Raw genomic sequence first — 23,361 nt, forward strand, 5'->3', positions numbered from 1 at the left:
ACCAGTTTAGTAGATAAAAACAGTGTATACAATACAAAACAGAAAAATGTGAAAATTGAAAGTGTTGACTTTCCCCCATTGTACTGTCCTTATATGACTTTTTCCTTTTCCTTTTAAACATTATCGTTTATAATGAACTGTATTCAACAAATAAAACAAACAAATAAACAAAATAAAACGTCAGAACATTTAAGCTCTACTACTTTTAGTAGTTCTAATAACAATGATAATAAAAATAAGCGTAACTTTTAACTCAGCTCTTATTTTAGTGCAGTTTCGTTTTTTTTATTTTATTTTTTTTTACTATTTTGTACAAAACACATTCACACACCTGCACTACAATAGTCTCATTTCAAATATGTAAAATATTTTGATGTTAATTTTAAAATATTCAAATTATTTTTAGCACAGTTGTTCTACTATAGCCTACTATACTATACTCATATAGTCTCTACTGCTTTTTTCCCCCACTTCTGACTTCTTTTCTGTTTGTACTGTAGAACTACACTGCTGTTTTTCTTCATTTTCTTTTCACACTTTTAAAACTGTGCCTCTTTAACACTATAGCCTAAAATATAATAAATAATACCCTAGGAGCCCCTGCCTCACTGCTTTGGAATAAATTAATTGATTCATGGTGGTATTTGGGTTTACCCTCCACCCTGTTGTTGCACACTTCCCAGCGGCCCCTGCAGTCAGTCCGGGGTGCAGACCATGCCGGGGCTGTCCGGAGGGTCGCGGGTCGGGCTGCCGGGCCCGCTCACTGACACTCTGACCTTGACAGCTTGCTGTGCTTTCACCGGGTAACTCCAGAAATCCATATTCTGTTTTTAATTGTGTCCATTCCCACGGTACACTGACGGCCATATGGACGCACAAAGTGTCGATTTAAGCGGACAGGGGCAAGGCGGAGAGGCGTAGTTAATTGCAATTAGCCATTGTTGTGTCTTTCAACCTGCCCTTTAGCTGAACAGCTACGGCTGGAGACTAACAAGCCTGAGGAGGAACCACTATGATATTCCCCTGATTTCCCCGCAGAGACCCGCAGAGAGCCTTTGGTCCTCAACAGGACGCTTATAGCCACATATTTTGTTATTGTTTTTGTTATTTTTAATCTCCTATAAATAGCGGCTACAGTGCACCTTCATTACGAGGACTATTTTTTCCAGACTTTTTTTTTAAGCATTAGGTCATAACAACCACTTGTTTTATTGGTGATTCATTTACAAAATGATACAGTAGACTTCCCAAACACGTCTCTAAACTGGAAACACTGGAATTCACGTTTCCATTCTCACAGATCAATAACATTTTGCAGTTGTTTCTGAGTGCGCGAGCGTGTGTGTGCGTGAGAGTATATGTGTGTGAGTGTATGTGTGCATGTGTGTGGGTGGCTGCAGGGGTGGGTGAATGGTGAATGTGTGACATAATCTCCTTAACTCGTCCTAATCCTCGTCATTCACTGATAGCCTTTACACAAATATAACCAACATCATGGTTGCCGGGGTCGCCTTCTTTCACTTTTTTTGTATTAGTGACTCTGTTCTCCTTCAACAGTCAATGAAATGACGCTAACAAAGGGGGCAGTGGATTGTGTATCTGTTTCTCTTCTTTTTTTTTTTTTTTGGTGGTGGGGGTGTCTCTGCTCGGGCAAATATTTTAATGATGTGTAAATGATGATAATTGAATAGTATTCATTCAATGCAGCACTTAAAGATTTTTGAAAACTCACACTTTCGGCCATTTACAGTAGAAACTACACTTCAGATTGTTGTTGGTGTATCACCGCCTGCATAGTTTAACCATCTATTTATGCACTGCTATCACTTGTGCATGGCCCCTAACCGACCAGGCGTAAACCAATTGGCTTTAGGGAGAAGTCACTAAGCTCCAGAAAGCAAATAATGGGGAGAATTCAAGCTGACTGAAGGCCCACGCAGCCATACAGCCTTTAAAATGACCGGGAAGATCATAGTCAGTCATCTTGTGGCCCACAGACACTGCTGGTGCTCAGCTCAGCACATGACTGTCTCAGCTGCAGGTGTTTTGATGAAAGTGGAAGTTGTCAGTGAAATGTGATGTGTGCCGGGCTGAAGGTAAACCTCAAAGCTTTAACAAAAATGTCAACAAACCTTTCCGAGATAATATTAATATGTAATGGGATTAAATATGGTTAAAGTTTTCAAATAAGATATTTCAGCACCACGGACAGTTCTACAACAGGAGTCACTAAACGGTTGCGGGTTACCTGTCCACGTGCTTATTCAGATTTTAAATGGGTCTAAAGTCTCCATTTATAAGTGACCACAGATCGACAGTTTAAATTTGATTGTGATTTATTTGTCCATCTTAATCTTTCTATCTGATTTAATCTGTTTCCAGTGAGCTGTGTCAAACTGTGACTGACTTTCCTGATCCAGTAATTGCTCTGATCCTGACACTCACACAGCCAATCAGGATGCAGCATTGTGATTGTTCTCTTTGAGGCCTACCAAGCCTTTAACCTTATACAGAAACATTGGTAGAACTTTCTAATAAGTCAACTCTCATAAATGGTTTGCTAGTCTTTAATGGCTTTATTAATATAATAATGAATAAATACTTTTAATCGCTTTAGTTACAAGCCATTCATAAAAACATCTTCTGGGTTGTTAAGAAAATACTCTGGTGTCTAGTGTTTATCCACCAGCAGGATCCCTGACTGTTTACCTTCTAGAAAACTTGAAGAAAATATATTTATTAACAATTTATTACCATGTATAACAGAAGATTTGATGGCTTACTAGAAGTCTATTTATTAATAGATTCCAAACATCTCTGAATGCATTATTACCTAAGAGAAAAGGTCAGAGAGGGAGTTTTCACAAACTAGCAACCCACAAGTTGTTCTTGTTATTGCTTTATAAGTGATCTACAAAACATTTGTAAATGATTTATTAACAATTATTAATGGCTTTAATTACAGCATCTTAAGCCTTTATGAAAGTGGACAGAAACATTAATCAGAGCAGACTTTGGAAAATTTTGGGGCAAGTTAAAGTTGATGACAACTTTAACTTGCCCCAAATGATGACAAAGCTATTTTAAGATAACCCAAGACATGTAAATTAGTGAGTTTGGCTCATAAATAAATACACCGGTGTAAGGACTGCTGCTGGATGATATACCCAGAGGGATGTTTATGGATTTGATCAGCTGTACGGTATCTATGTAAGTCAACAAGTGGGTGTTTTTTCATACTGGCAGCTCCACTGGTTTCTGGAAGCCTCGGACTGGACGTGTTGGTGCCATACAGGACTGGATTAATCTGGAAACACAGATCTAATGTCAGTTTGTTAGTATCAGTAACAGTTAACTGACCGAGCTGGATTTCTAAAAGTCCAAATCCCTCAGGACCACCACACAAATGACTTTACTCCTGGTCTCATACAGTCTCCTCCACTGGTGTGTAATCCACATCTAGACACACCTCTGCATGCGTGCACACACGCAAACTCACGCACACTTACACACACATACACACGCTAAGGCCTCACCAAGTTAGAGTCCCTCACAAAAAAAAAAGAAAAGAAAAAAAGAAAAACAGACCCAGGACCCAAACCCAGAAACCCACAAGTCGGTGCGGTGCAGTTGGACGCTCTGACAAATCTATTTGGGGCAAATTGTCAGTGAGAAACTTCCGCTCGAACTGCCGTGGACAAAACTGGCTGTTGGGGAGAGCAAATCCCGCTGCATGAGGGTGGGGGACAATGGGGGGCGAATGTGTTGATGTGCGGCCGGTGGCTGGGGAGGGACAATGGACGGATTAGTCAGTCCCCTGGCTGACTGATTTGAGATGGCTCCTCTCAGCCTCTCACCGTGGGGAGTCCCATTGTCCCGCTTCTGATTCCCACTTCTCACAAACTCCAAACAAAAGTCAATCTCTTTCTCAAGGGGGGGAAAATATCGACCCGTGTTTCAGCTGGGGAAAGTGACTCAAAAACTTATTTGCAAGAGATGGCTGACTCTCTAACTCCCCTTCCACTCTTTATGCCCCCCCCCCTTCTCTCTGCCTTCATCCTCTTCATTTGCAGTCTTTATTACCCGGTGGTGGTGGTGGTGGTGGATAGTGGGATGTTGAATGATCCTGGGTTTTCAGACTCGAGTGGTGCTGGGGCACCTGTTGGAGGCTTAGAGGCGGCTTTGCGGCCGGGGTCATTAATATTAAAATATACAGAGATGCCATCACGGGCTGGTCTGAAATTGGTCTGATGTCGCCCCTGGGTTCCCTCTCTGGATGGACCTCTGCTTTCAGTCACTCGTGAAGAGCCTTCTTTTCTTTTTCTTTTTTTTTCCTGTCTTCTCTTTTTCTTTTTTCCCTCCCTGAAAAGACTCGTTAACAAATTATGACAGCTGAGTAGAGGGGCTTAGTCTGTTCACACTGCAAAGACAAACATGTGAGAGCCAAGGAGCGCGCGATGTGATCAATGTATCTACAGTCCATTTAATATTCTGCCTGTGGTGTGTCAAAGTGCCAGGATTCACCAGAGCTGGAAAAAAAAAAAAACCCTGGTTACAGTCATGCAGAGGTGACACGGTGACTAGATTTGTTAGTGAAATATATGTAAATACATGTAGAGAGAAGCTCCCTCTGTGACTTATTGTGGAAAGACTTGCCATTAAATATGAAGTTGACAAAATTATTTACTCTCAGGAGTCAGATCGGATCTCTTGGAACAAGTGAAATCAAATCAAAAGAACAATCATGCAAATAAATCTTTTCCACCTCACTCCTCTCATTTAGTCATTCACCAGTGATGCTGATGATATTTTACAACTTCATTAACAAGAGGTTAGGCTGTAATGGGAAGAGTCATCCAGTCTGAGCTGAGTTCAGTTCATATTATACAGTTAAAGAAGATAACACACACTGATGAAACAAATTTAGCGGCTCTAATTACATTTTGCAGTTCTTATTCAAACTTTTGAATACTTTTCTATATTTGCATTCATATCATAATACATGATGTAAGAGTTATACATATTCAATTTTCATAGTTTCCATTACAGCTGCTAAAATAAGAAGAAGGACACTCATTTGATTTGTTTTTTGCTTAGAATAGTAATGTTTAACTCAATCTCATATCTTCCCAAAGCTTTGGCACTTACAGCTTCAAAAAAGGCAAATCATCAAACTTCTTCTGTTTATTAAACCACACTAATGTAGGTTTTGAGATCCTACACCTTATGTTTATTACACTTGATCTATTGTTTAAAGGGCAGCTGTCTCTAGTTAACTGTTCCCTGGTCTCAGGCTTCTTCTTCATGATGAGAAATTAAACTTGTTACACTCAGTGGATCCTTTACTAGGTACATCTGTGCAATCTAATGCAACATCTCTCTTTCATTTCAGTTTTTGGTGACATTGTGTGTTTATTATTGAGGTCATAGTTAAAGATGGTGTTGTATTGGACTGCACTATATTATACTGTATAGGTTTATACATGGTATAAAGTATAACACAGTCCAGGGCAACACCATGTGCATCTCACAGCTAAAACATACAATAATAATTCCGTCAACACCCTTATGACAAAAACTGAACATTACTGGCATCATCATCATCGCAGACATTCGTGTGACAATAAAATTAATGTTTATTAATTAAAATGACATGATTTGAAGATCTCCTCCCAGCATATAAAAATACTTTGCTTGGAATAATAATTTGTGTCTGATATACCAAGAAAAAAAAAAAATCCACCCCTAAAATTACATCTGCATCTACTTGTCTCCTTCACTGAGAGATCCATTCTGTCATTATGCAAATGTTTGTCATTTCAAAAGTTGAGCTGTCCACTGGAGGTTTCAAGTTTCCACATCACACTTGTATAACTTGCATCCTGGACCATGACTTATTTCCAAACTAGCTGCAATGTCAAAACGTCCTGCTCACACATGTTCATCCAAACAAACGTATAAACAACCTTCTAGCGTCAAACTCTGCATATACTATCATTCACAAAAAAAAAAAAAAGAGAGAAAAAGTAAGTTCCATGTTATGTGGCGTTCGTGCACGCACACGCATTGTCTAAGTGACTGTGTTTAAGAAGCAGCCAGCAGTGTGAACAGTGGTCGCGGCCGTCAGACAGATTAACCACAGAATGGCTGTCATCAGCTCCCTCCACATGCAGCGGCCGTTCACCTGGAGTCACTCTGACAGTCATTCTGCTGTTTATCCAGCTCTGTTCAGCAGTCAGTCTGCTTCTGCCCCGCTCCTCCTGATGTTATCCTGCTGGCTCCAAAGGTCAGGTTCAACGGTCACAGTCTGGGGGTCACAGTTTCCACTTGTCATGAACCCTCAGGGACCCTGGTGCATGGGAGCTGTCGTCGGGACCTTCACACTCACCTCGCGGGTCTTAATACACACACAGACACTTGGGGGACTGGTGATGCATTGATAGAATCAGGGCATGATGTGACCTTGTCTGTATTCAGCCTGGGGTATAATGTGTAGCATGAAGCCCTTTTGAGAGGAGAACCAGGTCAGGGTATAAGTGTGTGTCAGGTGACATAATGAGAATATTGATGAGCATGTATCCTTTGTGAGTGAGTGTACCGCTTTGGGTTTGTGTTCTGTTTTTTGTATATAGTACAGCCAGACTGATATTACCTCAGGTTCGGTATTTCTGTACTGAAACCGTCTTGTTGCTTACTGGACGACACATATACTGATACCAACATATCTGCAACAGATACTGGCCAGAGTGAAGAATCAGGGAAGATTAGCCCTCTGAAGTTCTCAGGTAATGTGTGAGAAAGTGCCACTTGGACCCGGCGGCAGGTTACACAGTTAAGCTTCTGTCCACAAGAAAAAATAATGGATTATCCCAAAAAGTCAAGGCACACTGCTTTATTCAGAAGTATGAAACTTAAAAAGCCTTTATTATAGTAGTAGATTAAAATCAAGATCAACTTGTATGAACAGTATTAAAGGACAGGCTTCAATGAATGAACACTATATTAAAGATAATGGAAATGTAAACACATCCTATAAAGTTATGGATGTTTTTAAGGTAATATATGACAAGTAAAGACCCCCCCCCTTTCCTTTTTTCTCCATTTTTTAAATTATATTTATTTTAAAGCCCCTACACAGTGAAAAACACATATCACATATCAACGTCCTCTGCTTCTTATGCTAAATAAACCAGATAAACCGCCCATTGGATTATCTGATAGAAACATTGTCACTAAGATGAAGACAGGGTATCTTTTCCTCTGCTCATGAAAACCTGACATTTTGAGAATACATGATATTTTATATGTTTACTTATATCTTTGACACAGTGTTCATTCTTGTGTGGTTCCAGGTGTACTGAGGGAGACAGATGTTCCCACACTTATTCTCTTGTCTGTGATCGAGGTCTTTGTTTATAGCATACACTTGTTTGTGTCCTTCCAAAGTTGGCTGAAGTGTGCTGAATTAAGTAAGGGATAAGCGCTTTCCTTTTGTCGTTTTCCAGTATTCATTGATTTGATTATGCCACTAAGACCGTGCTTGTAACTGCACCTACACAGTTCAAATACAATGAATGATTTAGTGTATAGTGTTCATAATAAAATAAGTGACAAATGACAAATTATCGATTACGAGAAATGGACATGGCAGGAACAGACTGTGTTATCTCGTAATGTGAAAGCCTTTCACACGTAGCTGTGTTTCTGCAGGACTTCTTTTTTTTTTTTTTTTTTTAACCTTTGAAAGATAAAGATGAGGAGTGATGAAAGCAGCTGGGAGACATTGGGTCTTTTAGAAACACCCAAACAATGACGAGGGCAAAGAGGCACTTATTTTTTTTTTCATATTCACCACATTTTCTCAATCGTCCACCCCACCACCCAGCAGCTCAGTGCTTTCCCATCCTCAAATTCCCTCAAAGTTTCAGATGCTCACAATTCCACAATGCCCAGATGCTGTCCTTTGGCCCTTTACCCCCCCCCCACCTCCCTCAACCCAGAGCTATCATTCATAACCTTTCTGTGGAGCTGGGAGTGAAAGAGGTGGGATAAGGGAGAAAAGGGGGAGCGGAGAGCAACATGGCAGCTTATTTAGAAGACTTCCTTTATTGGAACATGTGCAAGCAGTTCACTCACAAAGGACTTAAATAGGATATTTTCTGTTCCCTATAGTTGCTTTCCCCTTTTAAGTGCCGAGGCAAAAAAAGTAAGTTTACAACTCCCTCCTCAATGGGGGCTCTTCACTCTCAGGTTGCGGGGACCTGAGTGACCTAGGAAAGTTAATTAGGAGGCAAACAAAGAGCGAGCTGGAGCAGAATGCCTCGCCTCTCCTCCAGCCAAAGATGTCATCCATTAATTAGGAAAATCTTTAAGGTGGCCTTATTGAATTTACAGAAAGCCCTGTGGTTGGCGGGCAACAGTTTTTTGATCAAGCCCTGACTCAAACAATGTCTTTCTGGGGGTTAAAAAAGAAGAAGAAGGGAGGAGATTGGTGGTAGGAGAAGAGAGGGAGAGAGGGAAAGGGGGGAGAAAAAGAAATGTATGGGTTTGCGGCACAGTACAGTTTAATGGAGTTGGTGTGTGGGTGGGGGTGGGGGTGGGGGCAGGGGGTTCCGATTGTGACAGCTCAGATTCACATGGGTATGGGGGGCATAGTTTGGGGATGATGTCATGCAAAGGCAACCTGGGGGCTTGGGAAGTAAGGGGTGGGGGGTGGGGGGGGCAGTGCTGAGCTTGAGCCACAGGGGCCACTCAAAGTTAACATCGCTGCCTGCATCTGGGCCAAATCCTTTTCTTCTGGCCCAGGAGAGGCTTTCCATGAACGCCAAGCCCTCCACCACTCCTCCTACTCCCTCGTTCACAAATCAGGGCTTGCTTTAAAGCTAACCCATCGCTAACTGACTAGCTAACTGCCTTTTCTTCCCAGTCTAACTGCCTATTCATCCCTGGCCCACTATGAATAATATAGCTGAATAACATGGAGCTGTGAAATGTTTGCTTCTCTGCTTTAACAAACTTTGGCAAGTTAAGCATCACCTTTTTTTCTTTCTTACTTAACCTTTTGTCCAAAATCTTCTGTATTTAAACCTGGATTGACATATTTGGGACAGTTTTCAAATCAAGATATTTTTACCTTTGTTTTAGACATTTTTTTGCTCAATTTTTGAGGATTTCTACTCAGGATTTCCATTCATCAAAGTTTATTGTAAATCACACGGCTTTATAACAGGCTGTCTGCTTCTACTATATGATTCTGCTGTTGTGTTCATTCAAATATCATTCAAAATGTAATGATACTCAAGGGAGCAAAAGGTTTCCTGAACACTCCACTTCTTCTCTTTTGCCTATTTATAAATACTGAGAATGGAACGGCTTCCATACACTGTTAACGGTGAAGACTGGGTCCACTGGCGGTGCTGTATGGAGTTTTGTTGTATTGTTCATACTGTATCTCCGTGCACTGAAGCGACATGGTGCACGTTTCTCTGGTGACAGCTGCGGCAGCGAAGGATTTTAACAGTTTGCGGATGTAATATGCTACAAAAGGCAGCAAATAACCAATAAAAGAGGAGGAGGAGAAGAAGAGGAGGAATACCTCAAGGTGATATTCCAAGCAAACTCACAAACTCTAAGTGTATCTTTAAATTTATGACATTTATGACATAGTGTCTTCCACCTTTTTTTTTTTCATTTTATTTTTAAAATTGAAGTATGAAAGTGAGTTCTCAGTGAAGCCAATAGTAAATCTAATGTCTCAAAATGAGAACATTGCCTTAAATTCTGCAGTGGTCTTCATGTGGTGTTGATGGTTCAGCAAAAAAACAACAAAAAAAAACAAAAAAACCCCCAAAAAAACATGAGTAAGTTATTTAATTTAATCTTAAATTTAAATTTTGTTTTTAACAGTGAGTTTTTCTTTCTGATTCTGGTCTATAAAATCACGTCACTTAAGAGGATCTTGGAATAAGTTAATTTGCAAAAGGAGAAAACTTATTAAGGCATTATGGCAGTGTGCTGCATTGTACTGTATTATCATTGTGGGTGGTCATTTGATTTGAAGAGTGATGTTTCTCAGTAAGAAAAAAGAAAGAGAAAAAAGCCCTCTTTATGCGATTCCTTCATATCATATATATATAAAACCATCACACTTGTCAGCAGTCATTTGAAGTGAAAAACATGAATTAGCTGGTTGCAGGGCCTGTTAGGGTTAGGGTTAACTAACTGTGGGTCACAGTATCCCACATTTATTCACTAAATCACTGGAATCAGCAAAGAGCAAAGAAAACACACCCGTTTAGACTAGATCCTGAGAGTCACATGCGTCTTCATGCTATACGCTGTCATGCTGTCCTGTCCTGTCCATGCATCTCCTGGGGCATGAACCCCTCACCCTACCCCCTCCTGGGGGACTAATTTGAGGGGAGGGACGACGTGTTTTGTTGCTTGTCAGAAACACTCACTCCCGGCCCATTACATTTACAGCACGTCGTGCTTTCATGGCTGTAACACACTGAGCTCTGAGAGGGGAAAGGTGGCTCTGAGAGGACTGTGGAGAGAAATCATAAATTTACTTTACTTTACTACTTTAAAAAAAAAAAAGTTGATAAACATCTATGAAAGAGGTTCAGAATAGTCAGATGTAAATGTTGGATGCCACAGATGGCTTACTGGAAGTGGGCAAGTCAGATTTTGAGTAAAGTTCTTTTGGTGTTTTTTTTTTTTTTCCCAAAGATGTAAGATTAAAGTGAATAACAACTTTATTTAGAGTGCCCTGTGCCACCCCCACCCCTCTCTTGTCCTCTGTCCCGGCCCACCCGTCCTCTCTCTGTTCTGTTTGGGCACTGGAGGTTGTCAGACTGGGTTTATGTCCAGTTCACTGGAGCTGAAAGAAGTCAGTTTCGTGTCTTGTTATGGAACAAGACGTCTCTGCCTCTCAGGAGTGATGAGAAGTGGTCTGGGTGAGCAGGGTGAGCAGGGAGCGGGACCATCCCCTGGAGGCGACCAGCAGTGAGGAAGTCAAAGCGGCTTTTGTGTCGCTGCTGTCGGCTGCGTGTTTGGTAATTATCCCCCCTCTACATGAGCACAGACCGGGCTTTCCAGGAGAGATCCCAACCCAACGGGCCCATGGAAGACTGCACAACACACCGTCAACAAAGATTAACTTCTCACAGGGCCGCAGAGATGCCTGATTGGGGGAGACATGGCAAATACATGAAACCCTCTCTTCTGTGACGTGACAGTGATGAGCAGATCTGGACAGTCAGGCTATTTCAAACTGTTGCACTGCTTAGACAGTGACACCTGTAGAGCTAATGGACTGCAATATCTGTTAAACACTCTCGGTCGGCACCTCCATCCCTGTCCTTCTTTACAATATTTCAACTCTCATCCAGTGGCAGAAAATTCCTTTAAAATCTTTAAGTGCTGCAGTGAAGCTAGCTTCCTATTTGAACCTGAAATAACAGCTATGAACTGTTAAACTGTGGAATAAAACCTTCAGAGAAGTTTGAAGGGGAAATGTCTCTTTGCACTTGAACTGCTAACAATGAAGTATAAAATATATCATATATAACATATACAGGTACCTCAAAAAGTGCAGTACTTGAGTAAAGGCACGTAAAAGCAGTTATTTTCCACCACTGCTCTTATCTATTATCTATTTATTGTGCATACTACTAATATATGTTCATACTCCAAATATATGTCACTTTCATCTGAAATCTTACGAGCAGACGGTATATGCTGTACTGCACTGTCCACGCATACTTTTCATAAACCACATAAAATAACGTATTTATTCCAGCACCCTTGGATGTCCCACACACCCTCGCACAGTTTGTGTCCTTGTTTGCAGTGATCTGTTGACCTGTTGTATGTTGCTGTTTTCCACTCCTCATAATGTAGTCCTGTTATCATCTGTATCTCGCCTTGACTGTTTAGGAGAGGTCTTGTATAAACCTTTAGTTGCCTACCTCTCCTCCACAGACTCCATATTTTTCATCCTACTTGCAAGGATTAGTTTAAGTAATAAACTTAAAGTAATAAACTTAAACTAATCCTTGCAAGTAGAAAGAAAGCTTGTTTTTTGCTTTGTTGTCCTAGTTTTAACAGTATTTGTATCTTTTCAAACATCATTTCTTGGAGCTATGTGTTAGTGCACTGACAGCTACAGGAAAACCAGAGTAAACTTCCCCTACACTCAAACTTTTCATGATCTTCCTCATCCTCATCATCGGCACAAACACTGCCATCACCATACGTATGAATGTCGCCATAACCTTATAATCATTGTCATCATTTTCTTCTTCAGCATCATACTTTCCATCACTGACCATGCAACTTAAACATCACCATCATCAGCAGCTTCACCATCTTCTCGATGCTTACTCTAACCGTCATCACCATCATCATCAACAGCTTCACTAGGCCTATTATATGACATTTTTGCCACCAAAAACCTAAGAACTGTAATCTGAAATCTAGCATTTACCATGTGGGAAGCAAACTGCGGAGCATCAGCTTCTAACATTAAAACTCCTTCATTCAAAAACGACTCAGATCTGTCCCTTTCAAAAGGCGCAGAATGGGCCCGCCTTGATCTGCATCAATTGTCATACCGGGGCTCAGGGGCACTTCGGCGGCCAGTATAGCGAGCGAAGTCAGGGCTAATCCCTGGAAAAGGGGAGAATCACGGGAGAGGAGAAAAGCAACAATAACCAAGTCAAGCGTATAAAATGAAAGCGAAATCTCTATTATCACTCCCCGCAATTCCCAGCAAAGTGGTGAAAATCAGGGTTAGTTTGTGATTCGAGTCAGACGCGGAGGGAAGAATATGGGGGTCCCTGCGGGTTGGGAGACTCACACGACGAAAAGGGCAATATTCTGGAGAAAAGGGGAAGAAGAAAGCCCCTCTCCCATCCCGACATAACCATTAAATGCAGTCTGACTTTATGTTGTATAGAGAGGGGGGAACAAGAAAGGAGGCACAGTTCTCCGATGAAAGAATGAGGTTTTTGGCGGATTAGGGACGGCCCGAAGGATGAAGAATAACTTCTGCATAACTTTACAGCTATTTTCTCTCCCCACGCCAAGAGCCAAGTTTAAGGCTGAACCGGTTTGAGTTAACCCCTTTGTGATTGTCCAGTTTGAGGGAAAGGACTCATATCACAAGCTCAGGGCCCAGACTGGGCATAACGAAAATGACGAAACTGATCTTTAGGTAGGCTAACACAGTTGACAGGTGCAGAGCTAATACACTCATGTGTTCGTGTGTTTTCAGGTACAAACACTATAAACTTTTAGGAGCCGGTAGCCTATTGTTGGTTTGTGGTCTTTTCCCAAATATGTAAATAAATAAATTTAAATGGTGCACTTCAATACAATTTTGTGGTCCTTGTAACTACTTTACTTGAGTAGCCTATTTCCATGCTTTATACATTTTTCTATTTATCTGACTGCTACAATTATTAATTTGTACATGTAAATCAAGGTTTTATAAAAAAAACAAAAAAACAAAATAAACTGAACTCTCGTGTCATGTTTCAGAATATTTATTTGAAATTCCAACTAAGACTTTAATGGATCGTTTTCTTTCAATTATTTTTTTCCTAACATCTTACTCCAGTAGTCATCTTACAACCCCTCAGATTTCTCATATGTCCCTCTGGAGGAGCCCAACCCTCAGGTTGGGACCCATTTGATTAATACACAACTGTACATATTAAAGTAGCTAAAAGTAGTTCCACATTGACTTGCTTCAACCTGCTGTTTACGACAGCAAAATTCTGCTTTCACAATGATGTGTGTACTAATACAGTCATTTTTGATAATAAGTCTCTCATAAAGGCCATTTTGTGTATCTTTTCATACTTTAAGTACATTTTGTTAGTAATATGTATATGTACATTTACTTATGCAGGATACTGAATGCTGGACTTTAATTTGTAATGGAGTATTAGTACATGTGGTATTGTAAAAGATCGGAGCACTTCCTCCATGGGTAAAGGTCTTGCTGGAATGGCCCTTATTAGGCTTCTTTGATCCCCTCACATCATCAATATTGTAAAAGGTGGGTACATGTCATTTTTTGATCACTATTTCTCTTTAAATGGTCATGTGTAGCCTGTGTATCCTGCTCCAAATCAAGAGGAGCTTCCTGGCCCAAGACTTGCCATCACCCTGAAGGGCTCTCATCACCACCATCATTTCATTTATGGACCTAATTAGTGATTTTTGTCCCCTGGGTTTCTCTATCTATCACATGCTAATGAAGGCATTTTCTGCCATCTGACGACAACGGCCATCTCTAACAGTAATGATAAGCCGATTTTACTTAAATCTCTGCTGATTATAGCCAGCAAAAGAAAGACATCCAAAACTTAGTGAGCGAGTGGCCTAATGTCATCAGTGCCTATAAGCCTATATGTTTTATTAAGGCATGCACAATAGCAACAGTAATGATGATGAAGATAATGATAATGATAATGGGCTAATAATTGTTTTAATTACATAACAAAAACTACACTTTTAAAAAGCTAAGGTGTGACCAAGTGGACACCCATAACTGCACAATAAGCTAAAAAAACAAACAAAAAAAACAAAAAAAACAAAATAAACTGAACTCTCGTGTCATGTTTCAGAATATTTATTTGAAATTCCAACTAAGACTTTAATGGATCGTTTTCTTTCAATTATTTTTTTCCTAACATCTTACTCCAGTAGTCATCTTACAACCCCTCAGATTTCTCATATGTCCCTCTGGAGGAGCCCAACCCTCAGGTTGGGACCCATTTGATTAATACACAACTGTACATATTAAAGTAGCTAAAAGTAGTTCCACATTGACTTGCTTCAACCTGCTGTTTACGACAGCAAAATTCTGCTTTCACAATGATGTGTGTACTAATACAGTCATTTTTGATAATAAGTCTCTCATAAAGGCCATTTTGTGTATCTTTTCATACTTTAAGTACATTTTGTTAGTAATATGTATATGTACATTTACTTATGCAGGATACTGAATGCTGGACTTTAATTTGTAATGGAGTATTAGTACATGTGGTATTGTAAAAGATCGGAGCACTTCCTCCATGGGTAAAGGTCTTGCTGGAATGGCCCTTATTAGGCTTCTTTGATCCCCTCACATCATCAATATTGTAAAAGGTGGGTACATGTCATTTTTTGATCACTATTTCTCTTTAAATGGTCATGTGTAGCCTGTGTATCCTGCTCCAAATCAAGAGGAGCTTCCTGGCCCAAGACTTGCCATCACCCTGAAGGGCTCTCATCACCACCATCATTTCATTTATGGACCTAATTAGTGATTTTTGTCCCCTGGGTTTCTCTATCTATCACATGCTAATGAAGGCATTTTCTGCCATCTGACGACAACGGCCATCTCTAACAGTAATGATAAGCCGATTTTACTTAAATCTCTGCTGATTATAGCCAGCAAAAGAAAGACATCCAAAACTTAGTGAGCGAGTGGCCTAATGTCATCAGTGCCTATAAGCCTATATGTTTTATTAAGGCATGCACAATAGCAACAGTAATGATGATGAAGATAATGATAATGATAATGGGCTAATAATTGTTTTAATTACATAACAAAAACTACACTTTTAAAAAGCTAAGGTGTGACCAAGTGGACACCCATAACTGCACAATAAGCTAAAAAAACAAACAAAAAAAACAAATAAGAGAGGATTTAGACTGTAATCACTATTTCTGGGAGTAAAAATAAATAATAAAGGAATTGGGAACATCTGAACAATTAGGTGAACTCTGGTCAGGAGAAGAAGAGTTAATGAGCTGCCAGTGCCATGTGCTGTGAGAGGAGCATCAGGGGCCAGAATCCATATTTACCACTGGAGTTGTGCGTAGGCATCAGAATAGGCCGCTAATGCTGCGCGCGTTTCTCCCCCCCTCATTTTCATTAGGCTCTGATGACTGCGGAATTGAAGCGGCCTGCAAGTTATCAAGAGCCACTAATTTCACATTAACGACCATTGACTGCGGTTGCTTGATTCGAGGGGGTTTTGACAATATTCACAATCAGGATTGGAGCCCAGATCGTTTACCTTGACTCCGTGATTATTTGCTCCGAGCCGAGCGTACGTTGCAAAATTGTATGGTGTCAAAAACCGGTAAATAATGAGGAGACCAGGAGGAGCGACTAGCCTGTCTCTCTCCAACACACCACACATAGCCCAGGTACAAACAATGAACATGGTGTGATGAACTTGTGTGACAGACAGACAGACAGACAGACAGACAGATAGATAGATAGATAGATAGATAGATAGATAGATAGATAGATAGATAGATAGATAGATAGATAGATAGATAGATAGATAGATAGATAGATTGATTGATTGATTGATTGATTGATTGATTGATTGATTTAGTTTTAAGCCAAATAAACAAATAAATAAATATTAAAATAATAAATCAATTTTAGAGGTGACTGATTCCTGTGAATGTGTGAAGTCAGTAAGTTTACACCAGTTTCTCTTTAAACATAATAAAAAAACATAATAATTAATTTGGGATTTTTTTTTCAAGTGAAACTTTATATAGGGATTGATTACGCTGATGACAGGATGCACTGTAAAAGTGGTAAAAGTAGAATCATTAGTTGACTTTGTGAGGAAATAACGGTATAGACACAATGGTTTAAAGTGAAAGCAGAACAGAAATCAAATGAATGTAAACCAATAAAGAGGAAGACTGTGGCATATGCATAGTACACTGAAGCAGAATGTACTAAAACAGGATTCTAAAATTTGGTTAAGTAATAAAAGTGTAACCAAAATACTATGTTAACTCTATATCAGTATATAGTAAAGTATACAATGAGTATAAACATCAAAACTTACCTATTCACATGGATGCGTTCTGACCTCACCGTTCTGATCACGGAGTAGTGAAATCTCGCGAGATCTCACGCTGTCACATGATCGCGTTGGGAGCTAACCAGGAAATCGAGGGTTGTTTAGGGTGAAAGAAGAGGAGCAGATGCTCTAATCCGCGCTCACAAGCATGTCTCTTTGCAAAACCCGCCCGTTTTTTGTTTTATTGGTAATAAATATTTACTCTCTCGTGTCCAGCGACGGAGTAAACCTCGGCGCTTCAGATTCAGTGGACAAACTGGGACAAACGCCGTCTTTGAGCCATGTTGTGGTGAACTCTCCTGTTTTCAAGCCTGCGTTGGACTCCTCATTCTCTATCAGTCTGCTGTCCTCCTTCCCTGAAGACCTGGAAATCAGTGACTACTGCAGCGAGCTGCTCCACATATTCGGACAGCGGTACGTGACCTACGTGAACTGTCTCATACCTGCCGCTCGACCCGTCCATGTGTGTCAGAACTGTTTCGCCAGTTATCGCAGCCTCTTGGACATCTACGCGAACATATCATCGGAACAGGTACGTGCTAAACATAAAGTCGTTTTTCTGTGCTTTTGTTTTGTTTAGGATAGGCCTCACTTACGCGCAGTCATATTATGAGTCACGAGTCTTGTGATGTGACTGACTGGTGGTGACACATTAGAGGAAAAACGACTTCAGTCTCTTCTTCGATTATTTATCTGGCTTTCTATAAATTGTGAATTTTTTTAGCTGATCTGTTAATCAAGAAGGAATACAAACATTTTTTTTAATAGATGCAGTTGAATTGTTTTTCTATTTTTTTTTTTTAAAGTTCATCAAATAAGAAATAAACATTCGAAGAAAGACTCATTTTTTATGTATGTTATGCTGCAGAGTTCTCCTCTAAAATCAACACAACTATTACATACAACTGTAGGAGGTAATTGAGTGTATGTTCAGCTGTGGCTGTGTCCGCAGATGGGTCCTGGTAATGTGAGCTGCAAGGACAGTCTTCTGCGCAGTGATCGGCTGATGCTGGTTTATCTGCTGTACAGCAACCTGGAGGGTCTGTGGACCAAATCAGACTGTAAATGTAAGTATTCTGTCTTTTTATTGTGTGAATGTATGTGTGTTTTTAGGAATTTGAGGCCTTGTTTGAACGTCTGACTCACACACATGATGGGTATGCATTTGACCACAGGGGAGTGCAGGGTCAAGTAGAGGCAGTATTCAGTGAGGGGTGGGCACGCTGAATGTTGCAGAGATGAAACATGTGACTCTAATTTTATTAGACAGACTCTCCACCAGAAAGGATATCCAATATAAACCATAGCAGCTTGTGACATTAGTGTATAATTGTATCAAATGTGAGTGTGATTTTCTCATGAGACTATATTTGCTTTGTTTAGGGCTGTAACTAATGATTATTGTTTAACCTGGTGATTATTTCCTTGATGAATCATTTATTAGTTCAAAATGTCAGAAAATGGTGAAAAACGCCCATTGAAACTGACTGAAGCGCGAGGTGATGCCAGCTCATTTTCTCCAACCAATACCCCAAAACCCAAAAATATTCAGTTTAGTATCACAGAAGACCAAGAAAAGCAGCAAATCCTCACAACTGAGCAACAGGAACAAGGGAATTTGAGCATTTTTCTTGGAAAATGACTGAAACAATATCATCTAATTAATGAATTGTTTTAGCTCCAATTTGCTGGCACTTAGCAGTTTGCAGGTGCTGATGGAATGATTGGTTGTATTGTTAAACCAAAATAACTGAAATGTGGTTCAACTCAACTCTCGGATAAATAGGAGAAAGTTGTTGATGTTACCAAGTTGAAACCGCCACAAAATGCAATCATGCATCTGATTTAATTTGTCCACATTTCTTGAATAATAATAATAGACCTAACTGATTATTGTTTGTATTTCCTGTCGTGCAGACTGCATCACTGAGGGACTTCAGAGTCTAACCAATGACACACTGTACTTCATGATGACTCTCAACCAAACTCTCACCTGCTTTGAGAAGTATCAACAGGTACTTCCAGCATTAGGTAGCGATGCTGATCTGTCTAGTACTGGTTTATGATCAGAAGTTAACCACGAGGACTGTTGTCCTTTTTCTCAATTTTCTCTTCACAGGGGAATCATACAGAGCTATGCAAAAACTGTAAAAGCTCATACAAAGGCCTGAATGAGCTGTACAGCAGAATGGAGAACAATCATACTCTGTGTATCGACATAGAGGATGCGGTATGTAGCAGAGATCTCCTCCTCAGGATGGGAAGAGAGGGAGCTGCACCCCCTAGAGGAATCTGTAGACACTAAAGGAACATTAGTCAGAGGGGTCCTTATTCACCTTTAGCTGCTGACAAGATGTTTGTGTCACGGCAAAATGTTGAACCAAGTGACATTAATCATTAAGCTTGAAGGTTCACTCTTGACCTTGGTAATATCACAAGGTGCACCTTGTTGTTTCAGAAGCTTTCAGCTACATCAGCGGCTTTCCTCAGCAGATGGATTTGCTCAGTTTGCTATATATAGTAACAGTTCTACTAATATTTATTTCATATTTAGTGTAATATTATATAAATATGGAATAATAAACATAGTAATATGTATATATAGCAAATAGCATAAAAACTATTAGTTGTGTTAAGTGCAATACTGAGCAACTCCATCTGCTGAGTGACGCCACAAGATCTAGTTTGGAAACAACAAGTAAGTTGGAACTTGGAGAAAAGAGTGTGACTTTCCTTTCTTGCTGTCAATTAGCCTTGATTATAGAATTAGATGTTCTTTTCCATACTGAACTTTGGTTTTGCAATGTCTCAGTGGTTGATGTTTTCATATTAGCGGTTACTGATATGAAAAAATAATAACACTGTGAGAAATTTGAACTTGCATCGTTGATTCAGAAATGTGATCATAAATACAAGAATCATAAAAAAGACTTGTCAATAAGAGCTGCAAGTTTTAAAATTCCCATACCAAAAAGCCCTGGATACAGCTAATATTTTAGAACAGAAACCAAAGAGTGTTGAATTAGTAGTAACACTGTCATGTAATTGCAGTCATCTGAGCTGATGTTTATGTTGCATTTGGCCCTTTGCCTCGTTTCAGATGAATATGACACGCAGACTGTGGAGTAAGAATTTCAATTGTTCCTTCCCCCGTGAGGAGACGGTGCCTGTCATCGCTGTGTCCAGCTTCATGCTCTTTCTGCCCATCATCTTCTACTTGAGCAGCTTCCTTCACTCTGAACAAAAGAAACGCAAGCTCATACACCGTGAGTAACCAGCTTAATTCGCCCATTGTCACACACAGAGAGATTTTTTGACAGGGTTTTGAAGAGTATGGGGTCTTTGTGGAGGAGGGAGGGCTGGAGGTTGACTGACTGTGATATTGGACTTTGGCTGGGATGGAGGAGGGAGGGAGGTGGGGTCGCTCTAGGTTAGAATAGTCCTGCAAACCTCTGGATCATAGACAAGGGTTCCAGGATTATTTTCTGTGTCGGTGGATGGTGGGTGCCTTGAAGGATCAGAGAAGTTTTTAAGGCAGTGGGTAGAGAGCTGTGCTGCATAATTTACAACAAATGGCTTGTGATGGGCAAATACACATTGAACCTCGGGCAAAAACCAATCGTTCAAACAGATTTTTTCTTAAATAGCGAGTGATTGTGGTGCAAACAAAATTTACAAGTTGTAGTAGTTGTCTTTCTCCACGAGGGGAAAAACACTTGCTTGACTTTATGATGATAAAGGATTAATCTAAATGAAATTGGAAAAATATGAAATAATTTATTGTTATTATTACAAAATGTATATTATGTCCACCAAATCATCATCAAAATGGCTTGCTAATTTACTTAGTGGGTCATTTTTTTTCTCTATTTAACAAACACTCGTTTAAGCACTAGACACTAGTTACTAGAATATCTCAAAATAGACCGGTCAAGCCATTTAAGTCACTTTTAGTAACTTCTGCAAAAGACATGATTGCTAATGTAAACTCTCTCTTTACAGCCAAGCGAGCAAAGTCATACACCACCTTGATGAACATTCAGGACAAACTGACCTGAAGAGGAGAGAGGTAATCACTGAAATGGAGGACAGCGGTTTTCCTTTTTATAGAGAGTTGCAAGATTTGACCGTTCACTGTCTCGTGCCTGAGGTTTGACACACCTCCTGTTTGTGAATGTAGATCCCTCAGCTGCTGCTGTGATACTAGTCAGTATTCAAAGGACTTCAAGGATCAAAACAAATGAAACTGAAAGAGAAATGCACTGGAATTTTTATTGCACAAAATGGACTTTGGGAACATTATACATTTGGTTTCACATCCTTACAGCCCTCTTCTCAAAATGTAGTAAGTGGTTTCAGAAAACATGAAATAAAAACATGCAGAAGTTAGATTTTCTCAGATTTATAGCAAAAAAAAAAGGACAAAAAAATTTAGAAATTGTCCAGACATTGTGTTTGACTCTGGCTCTTACTACCATGTTTAATAATCAGCTTTCTTTTGTTAATTTGAACTTATACTTTGGATTTCCAAGAGACAGGACCTGTGTTGGAATCAATGTCAGGCGCATCCAGCAGTCTGAGACACACAGCTGTCATTGGAAAGAGTGAATGGCTTGAATTGTGTGTGTGTGTGTGTGTGTGTGTGTGTGTGTGTGTGTGTGTGTGTGTGTGTGTGTGTGTGTGTGTTGTGTGTGTGTGTGTGTGTGTGTGTGTGTGTGTGTGTGTTGTGTGTGTGTGTGTGTGTGTGTGTGTGTGTGTGTGAGTGTGAGTGTGAGTGTGTGAGAGAGTGAGAGAGTGAGAGAGTCTGTGTGTGTGTGTGTGAGAGAGTCTGTGTGCAGGTGAGCTAATGTGTGTATGTGCTCTATTTATGGGTTTGGTTGAGAAATGGGTTTTCTGTCTCTAATATATGTCCAGAAGAGAGCTGCAGAAAAGAAGCACTTGATGTCCATTAGTGGTGACATGTATCTGTTGTAAGAAGAGGGGGTGCACATCAGCGGGGTGGGGTGGGTGCTAAATAAAGACATAACACACATAATGTAAGAGCACTCCAAAGTACCACAGTATGATGTTGCCTGTTTTCCAGGCAGTGTTTTTTTTGTGGTTTCATAAAGCTTTTAGTGTGCTTTGTTGTAGTTTTCCACTGATGTTTAACTTAATTTGTTAACAGGTTTCTGACCGTTCATGACAGTGGAGTCTCCTTTATGAGTTATTGAATTGATGAATTTGCCTATTAAAAATGCATTTGCTGTGTAATGTAAACCTTTACTTTGAATGCATAAGCCCAAATAAATATTTCTGTGTCATGAACATAGTGCAGTTGTATGCGCGGTTATTTAACCAAAACCACTTTTGGGCTAATGATAATTTAGTTTTAGTTGGATTTGGTTTAATATTAGAGGAACAAACAGTTCCAATTATATTAACTAAGAATATTTACTCAAGGGTTGTACTAATGTACAATATTACTTAAGTGTTTACACTTTATATTACTTTAAACTTCTACTTCAACACATTTTAGAGGGAAATATTGCACTTTTTACTGCAAGACATAAATGTGACAGCTGCTAGTGGCATTTCATATGAACATTTCTGTCCAAAACCTATGATAATCTTATAAGTTGTGATTTTATTGATAACCTACCTACCACTTTATGAACTAAATAAAATGAGCCCCACATTAACCAGAAAATGCTGTTTACATGTTATTGCATCTGTAATACTGATTTATTATAATGTATCACAATAAAAAACAATGAAAGGGGCCAATCAGCACAATGAGTACTACATATGGCTATAAATAGGCCTATTGTACAATTTTCAAGTGCTTTGCTTAAGCACTTCCATTTTATGTTATTACTTCATACTTCTACTCCACAACATATCAGATGGTTTATTGTATTTTGACTCTATAACATTTATGCAACAACTACTACATTTCAAATTAAAAATTCAATCCAAACCTATTATGAAAATGTCCTATCAATCAAAACACCTAACATAAGACTAAGTATTAGCTCCACATTGACCTGCTACAACTTTAAAATGCTGATTACATGGTATTGCATCTGTAATAATAATGTAATATTATACAATGTGTAAGGGGGCCAGTATGCATTGTGCACTTTTACTTTTGATAAAGTTAAAAGTAAAAAGTTGCATTTGCTAAATGCAATTCCATCACTGTCCTCTCCAGAACAAGGCCCAGCACCAGTACTGTGACTGCAGCTACATTAGGACTAATGAGCCCGTGTTGTACAGTGGTTAAAGCTGTTTCTTCACACAGGCATGGCCCTTGTTCTCGGGTTACGTGGCCTTGTGTTTCTTGCAACGATGCTTTTTCTCCATCATTAGCAGCTAATCTAAATGTGGGATAAAGATACTTGGCCGAATAATCGCAGCAACACATCCGTTAAACTCCTTTGGCTTTTTGGTCTTATGGAGCGCAGCCACTGCTGGCCATCAGCAGGTC

The 23,361-nt window shown here is 39.7% G+C and overlaps 1 protein-coding gene across 1 annotated transcript; it reads left to right on the forward strand.

The window, feature by feature from the left end:
- The first annotated feature begins 16,950 nt into the window (after positions 1-16,950).
- Positions 16,951-21,572, forward strand: ostm1 (osteoclastogenesis associated transmembrane protein 1). Its single transcript, XM_056404558.1, has 6 exons — positions 16,951-17,424; positions 17,845-17,959; positions 18,810-18,907; positions 19,012-19,122; positions 19,993-20,158; positions 20,895-21,572. The coding sequence occupies exons 1-6, from the start codon at positions 17,041-17,043 to the stop codon at positions 20,948-20,950; spliced, it is 930 nt and encodes a 309-aa protein (XP_056260533.1). The 5' UTR covers positions 16,951-17,040; the 3' UTR covers positions 20,951-21,572.
- The last annotated feature ends 1,789 nt before the right edge of the window (positions 21,573-23,361 follow it).

The sequence above is a fragment of the Seriola aureovittata genome, chromosome 19, assembly GCF_021018895.1.
Source record: "Seriola aureovittata isolate HTS-2021-v1 ecotype China chromosome 19, ASM2101889v1, whole genome shotgun sequence".
Classification (NCBI taxonomy): domain Eukaryota; kingdom Metazoa; phylum Chordata; class Actinopteri; order Carangiformes; family Carangidae; genus Seriola; species Seriola aureovittata.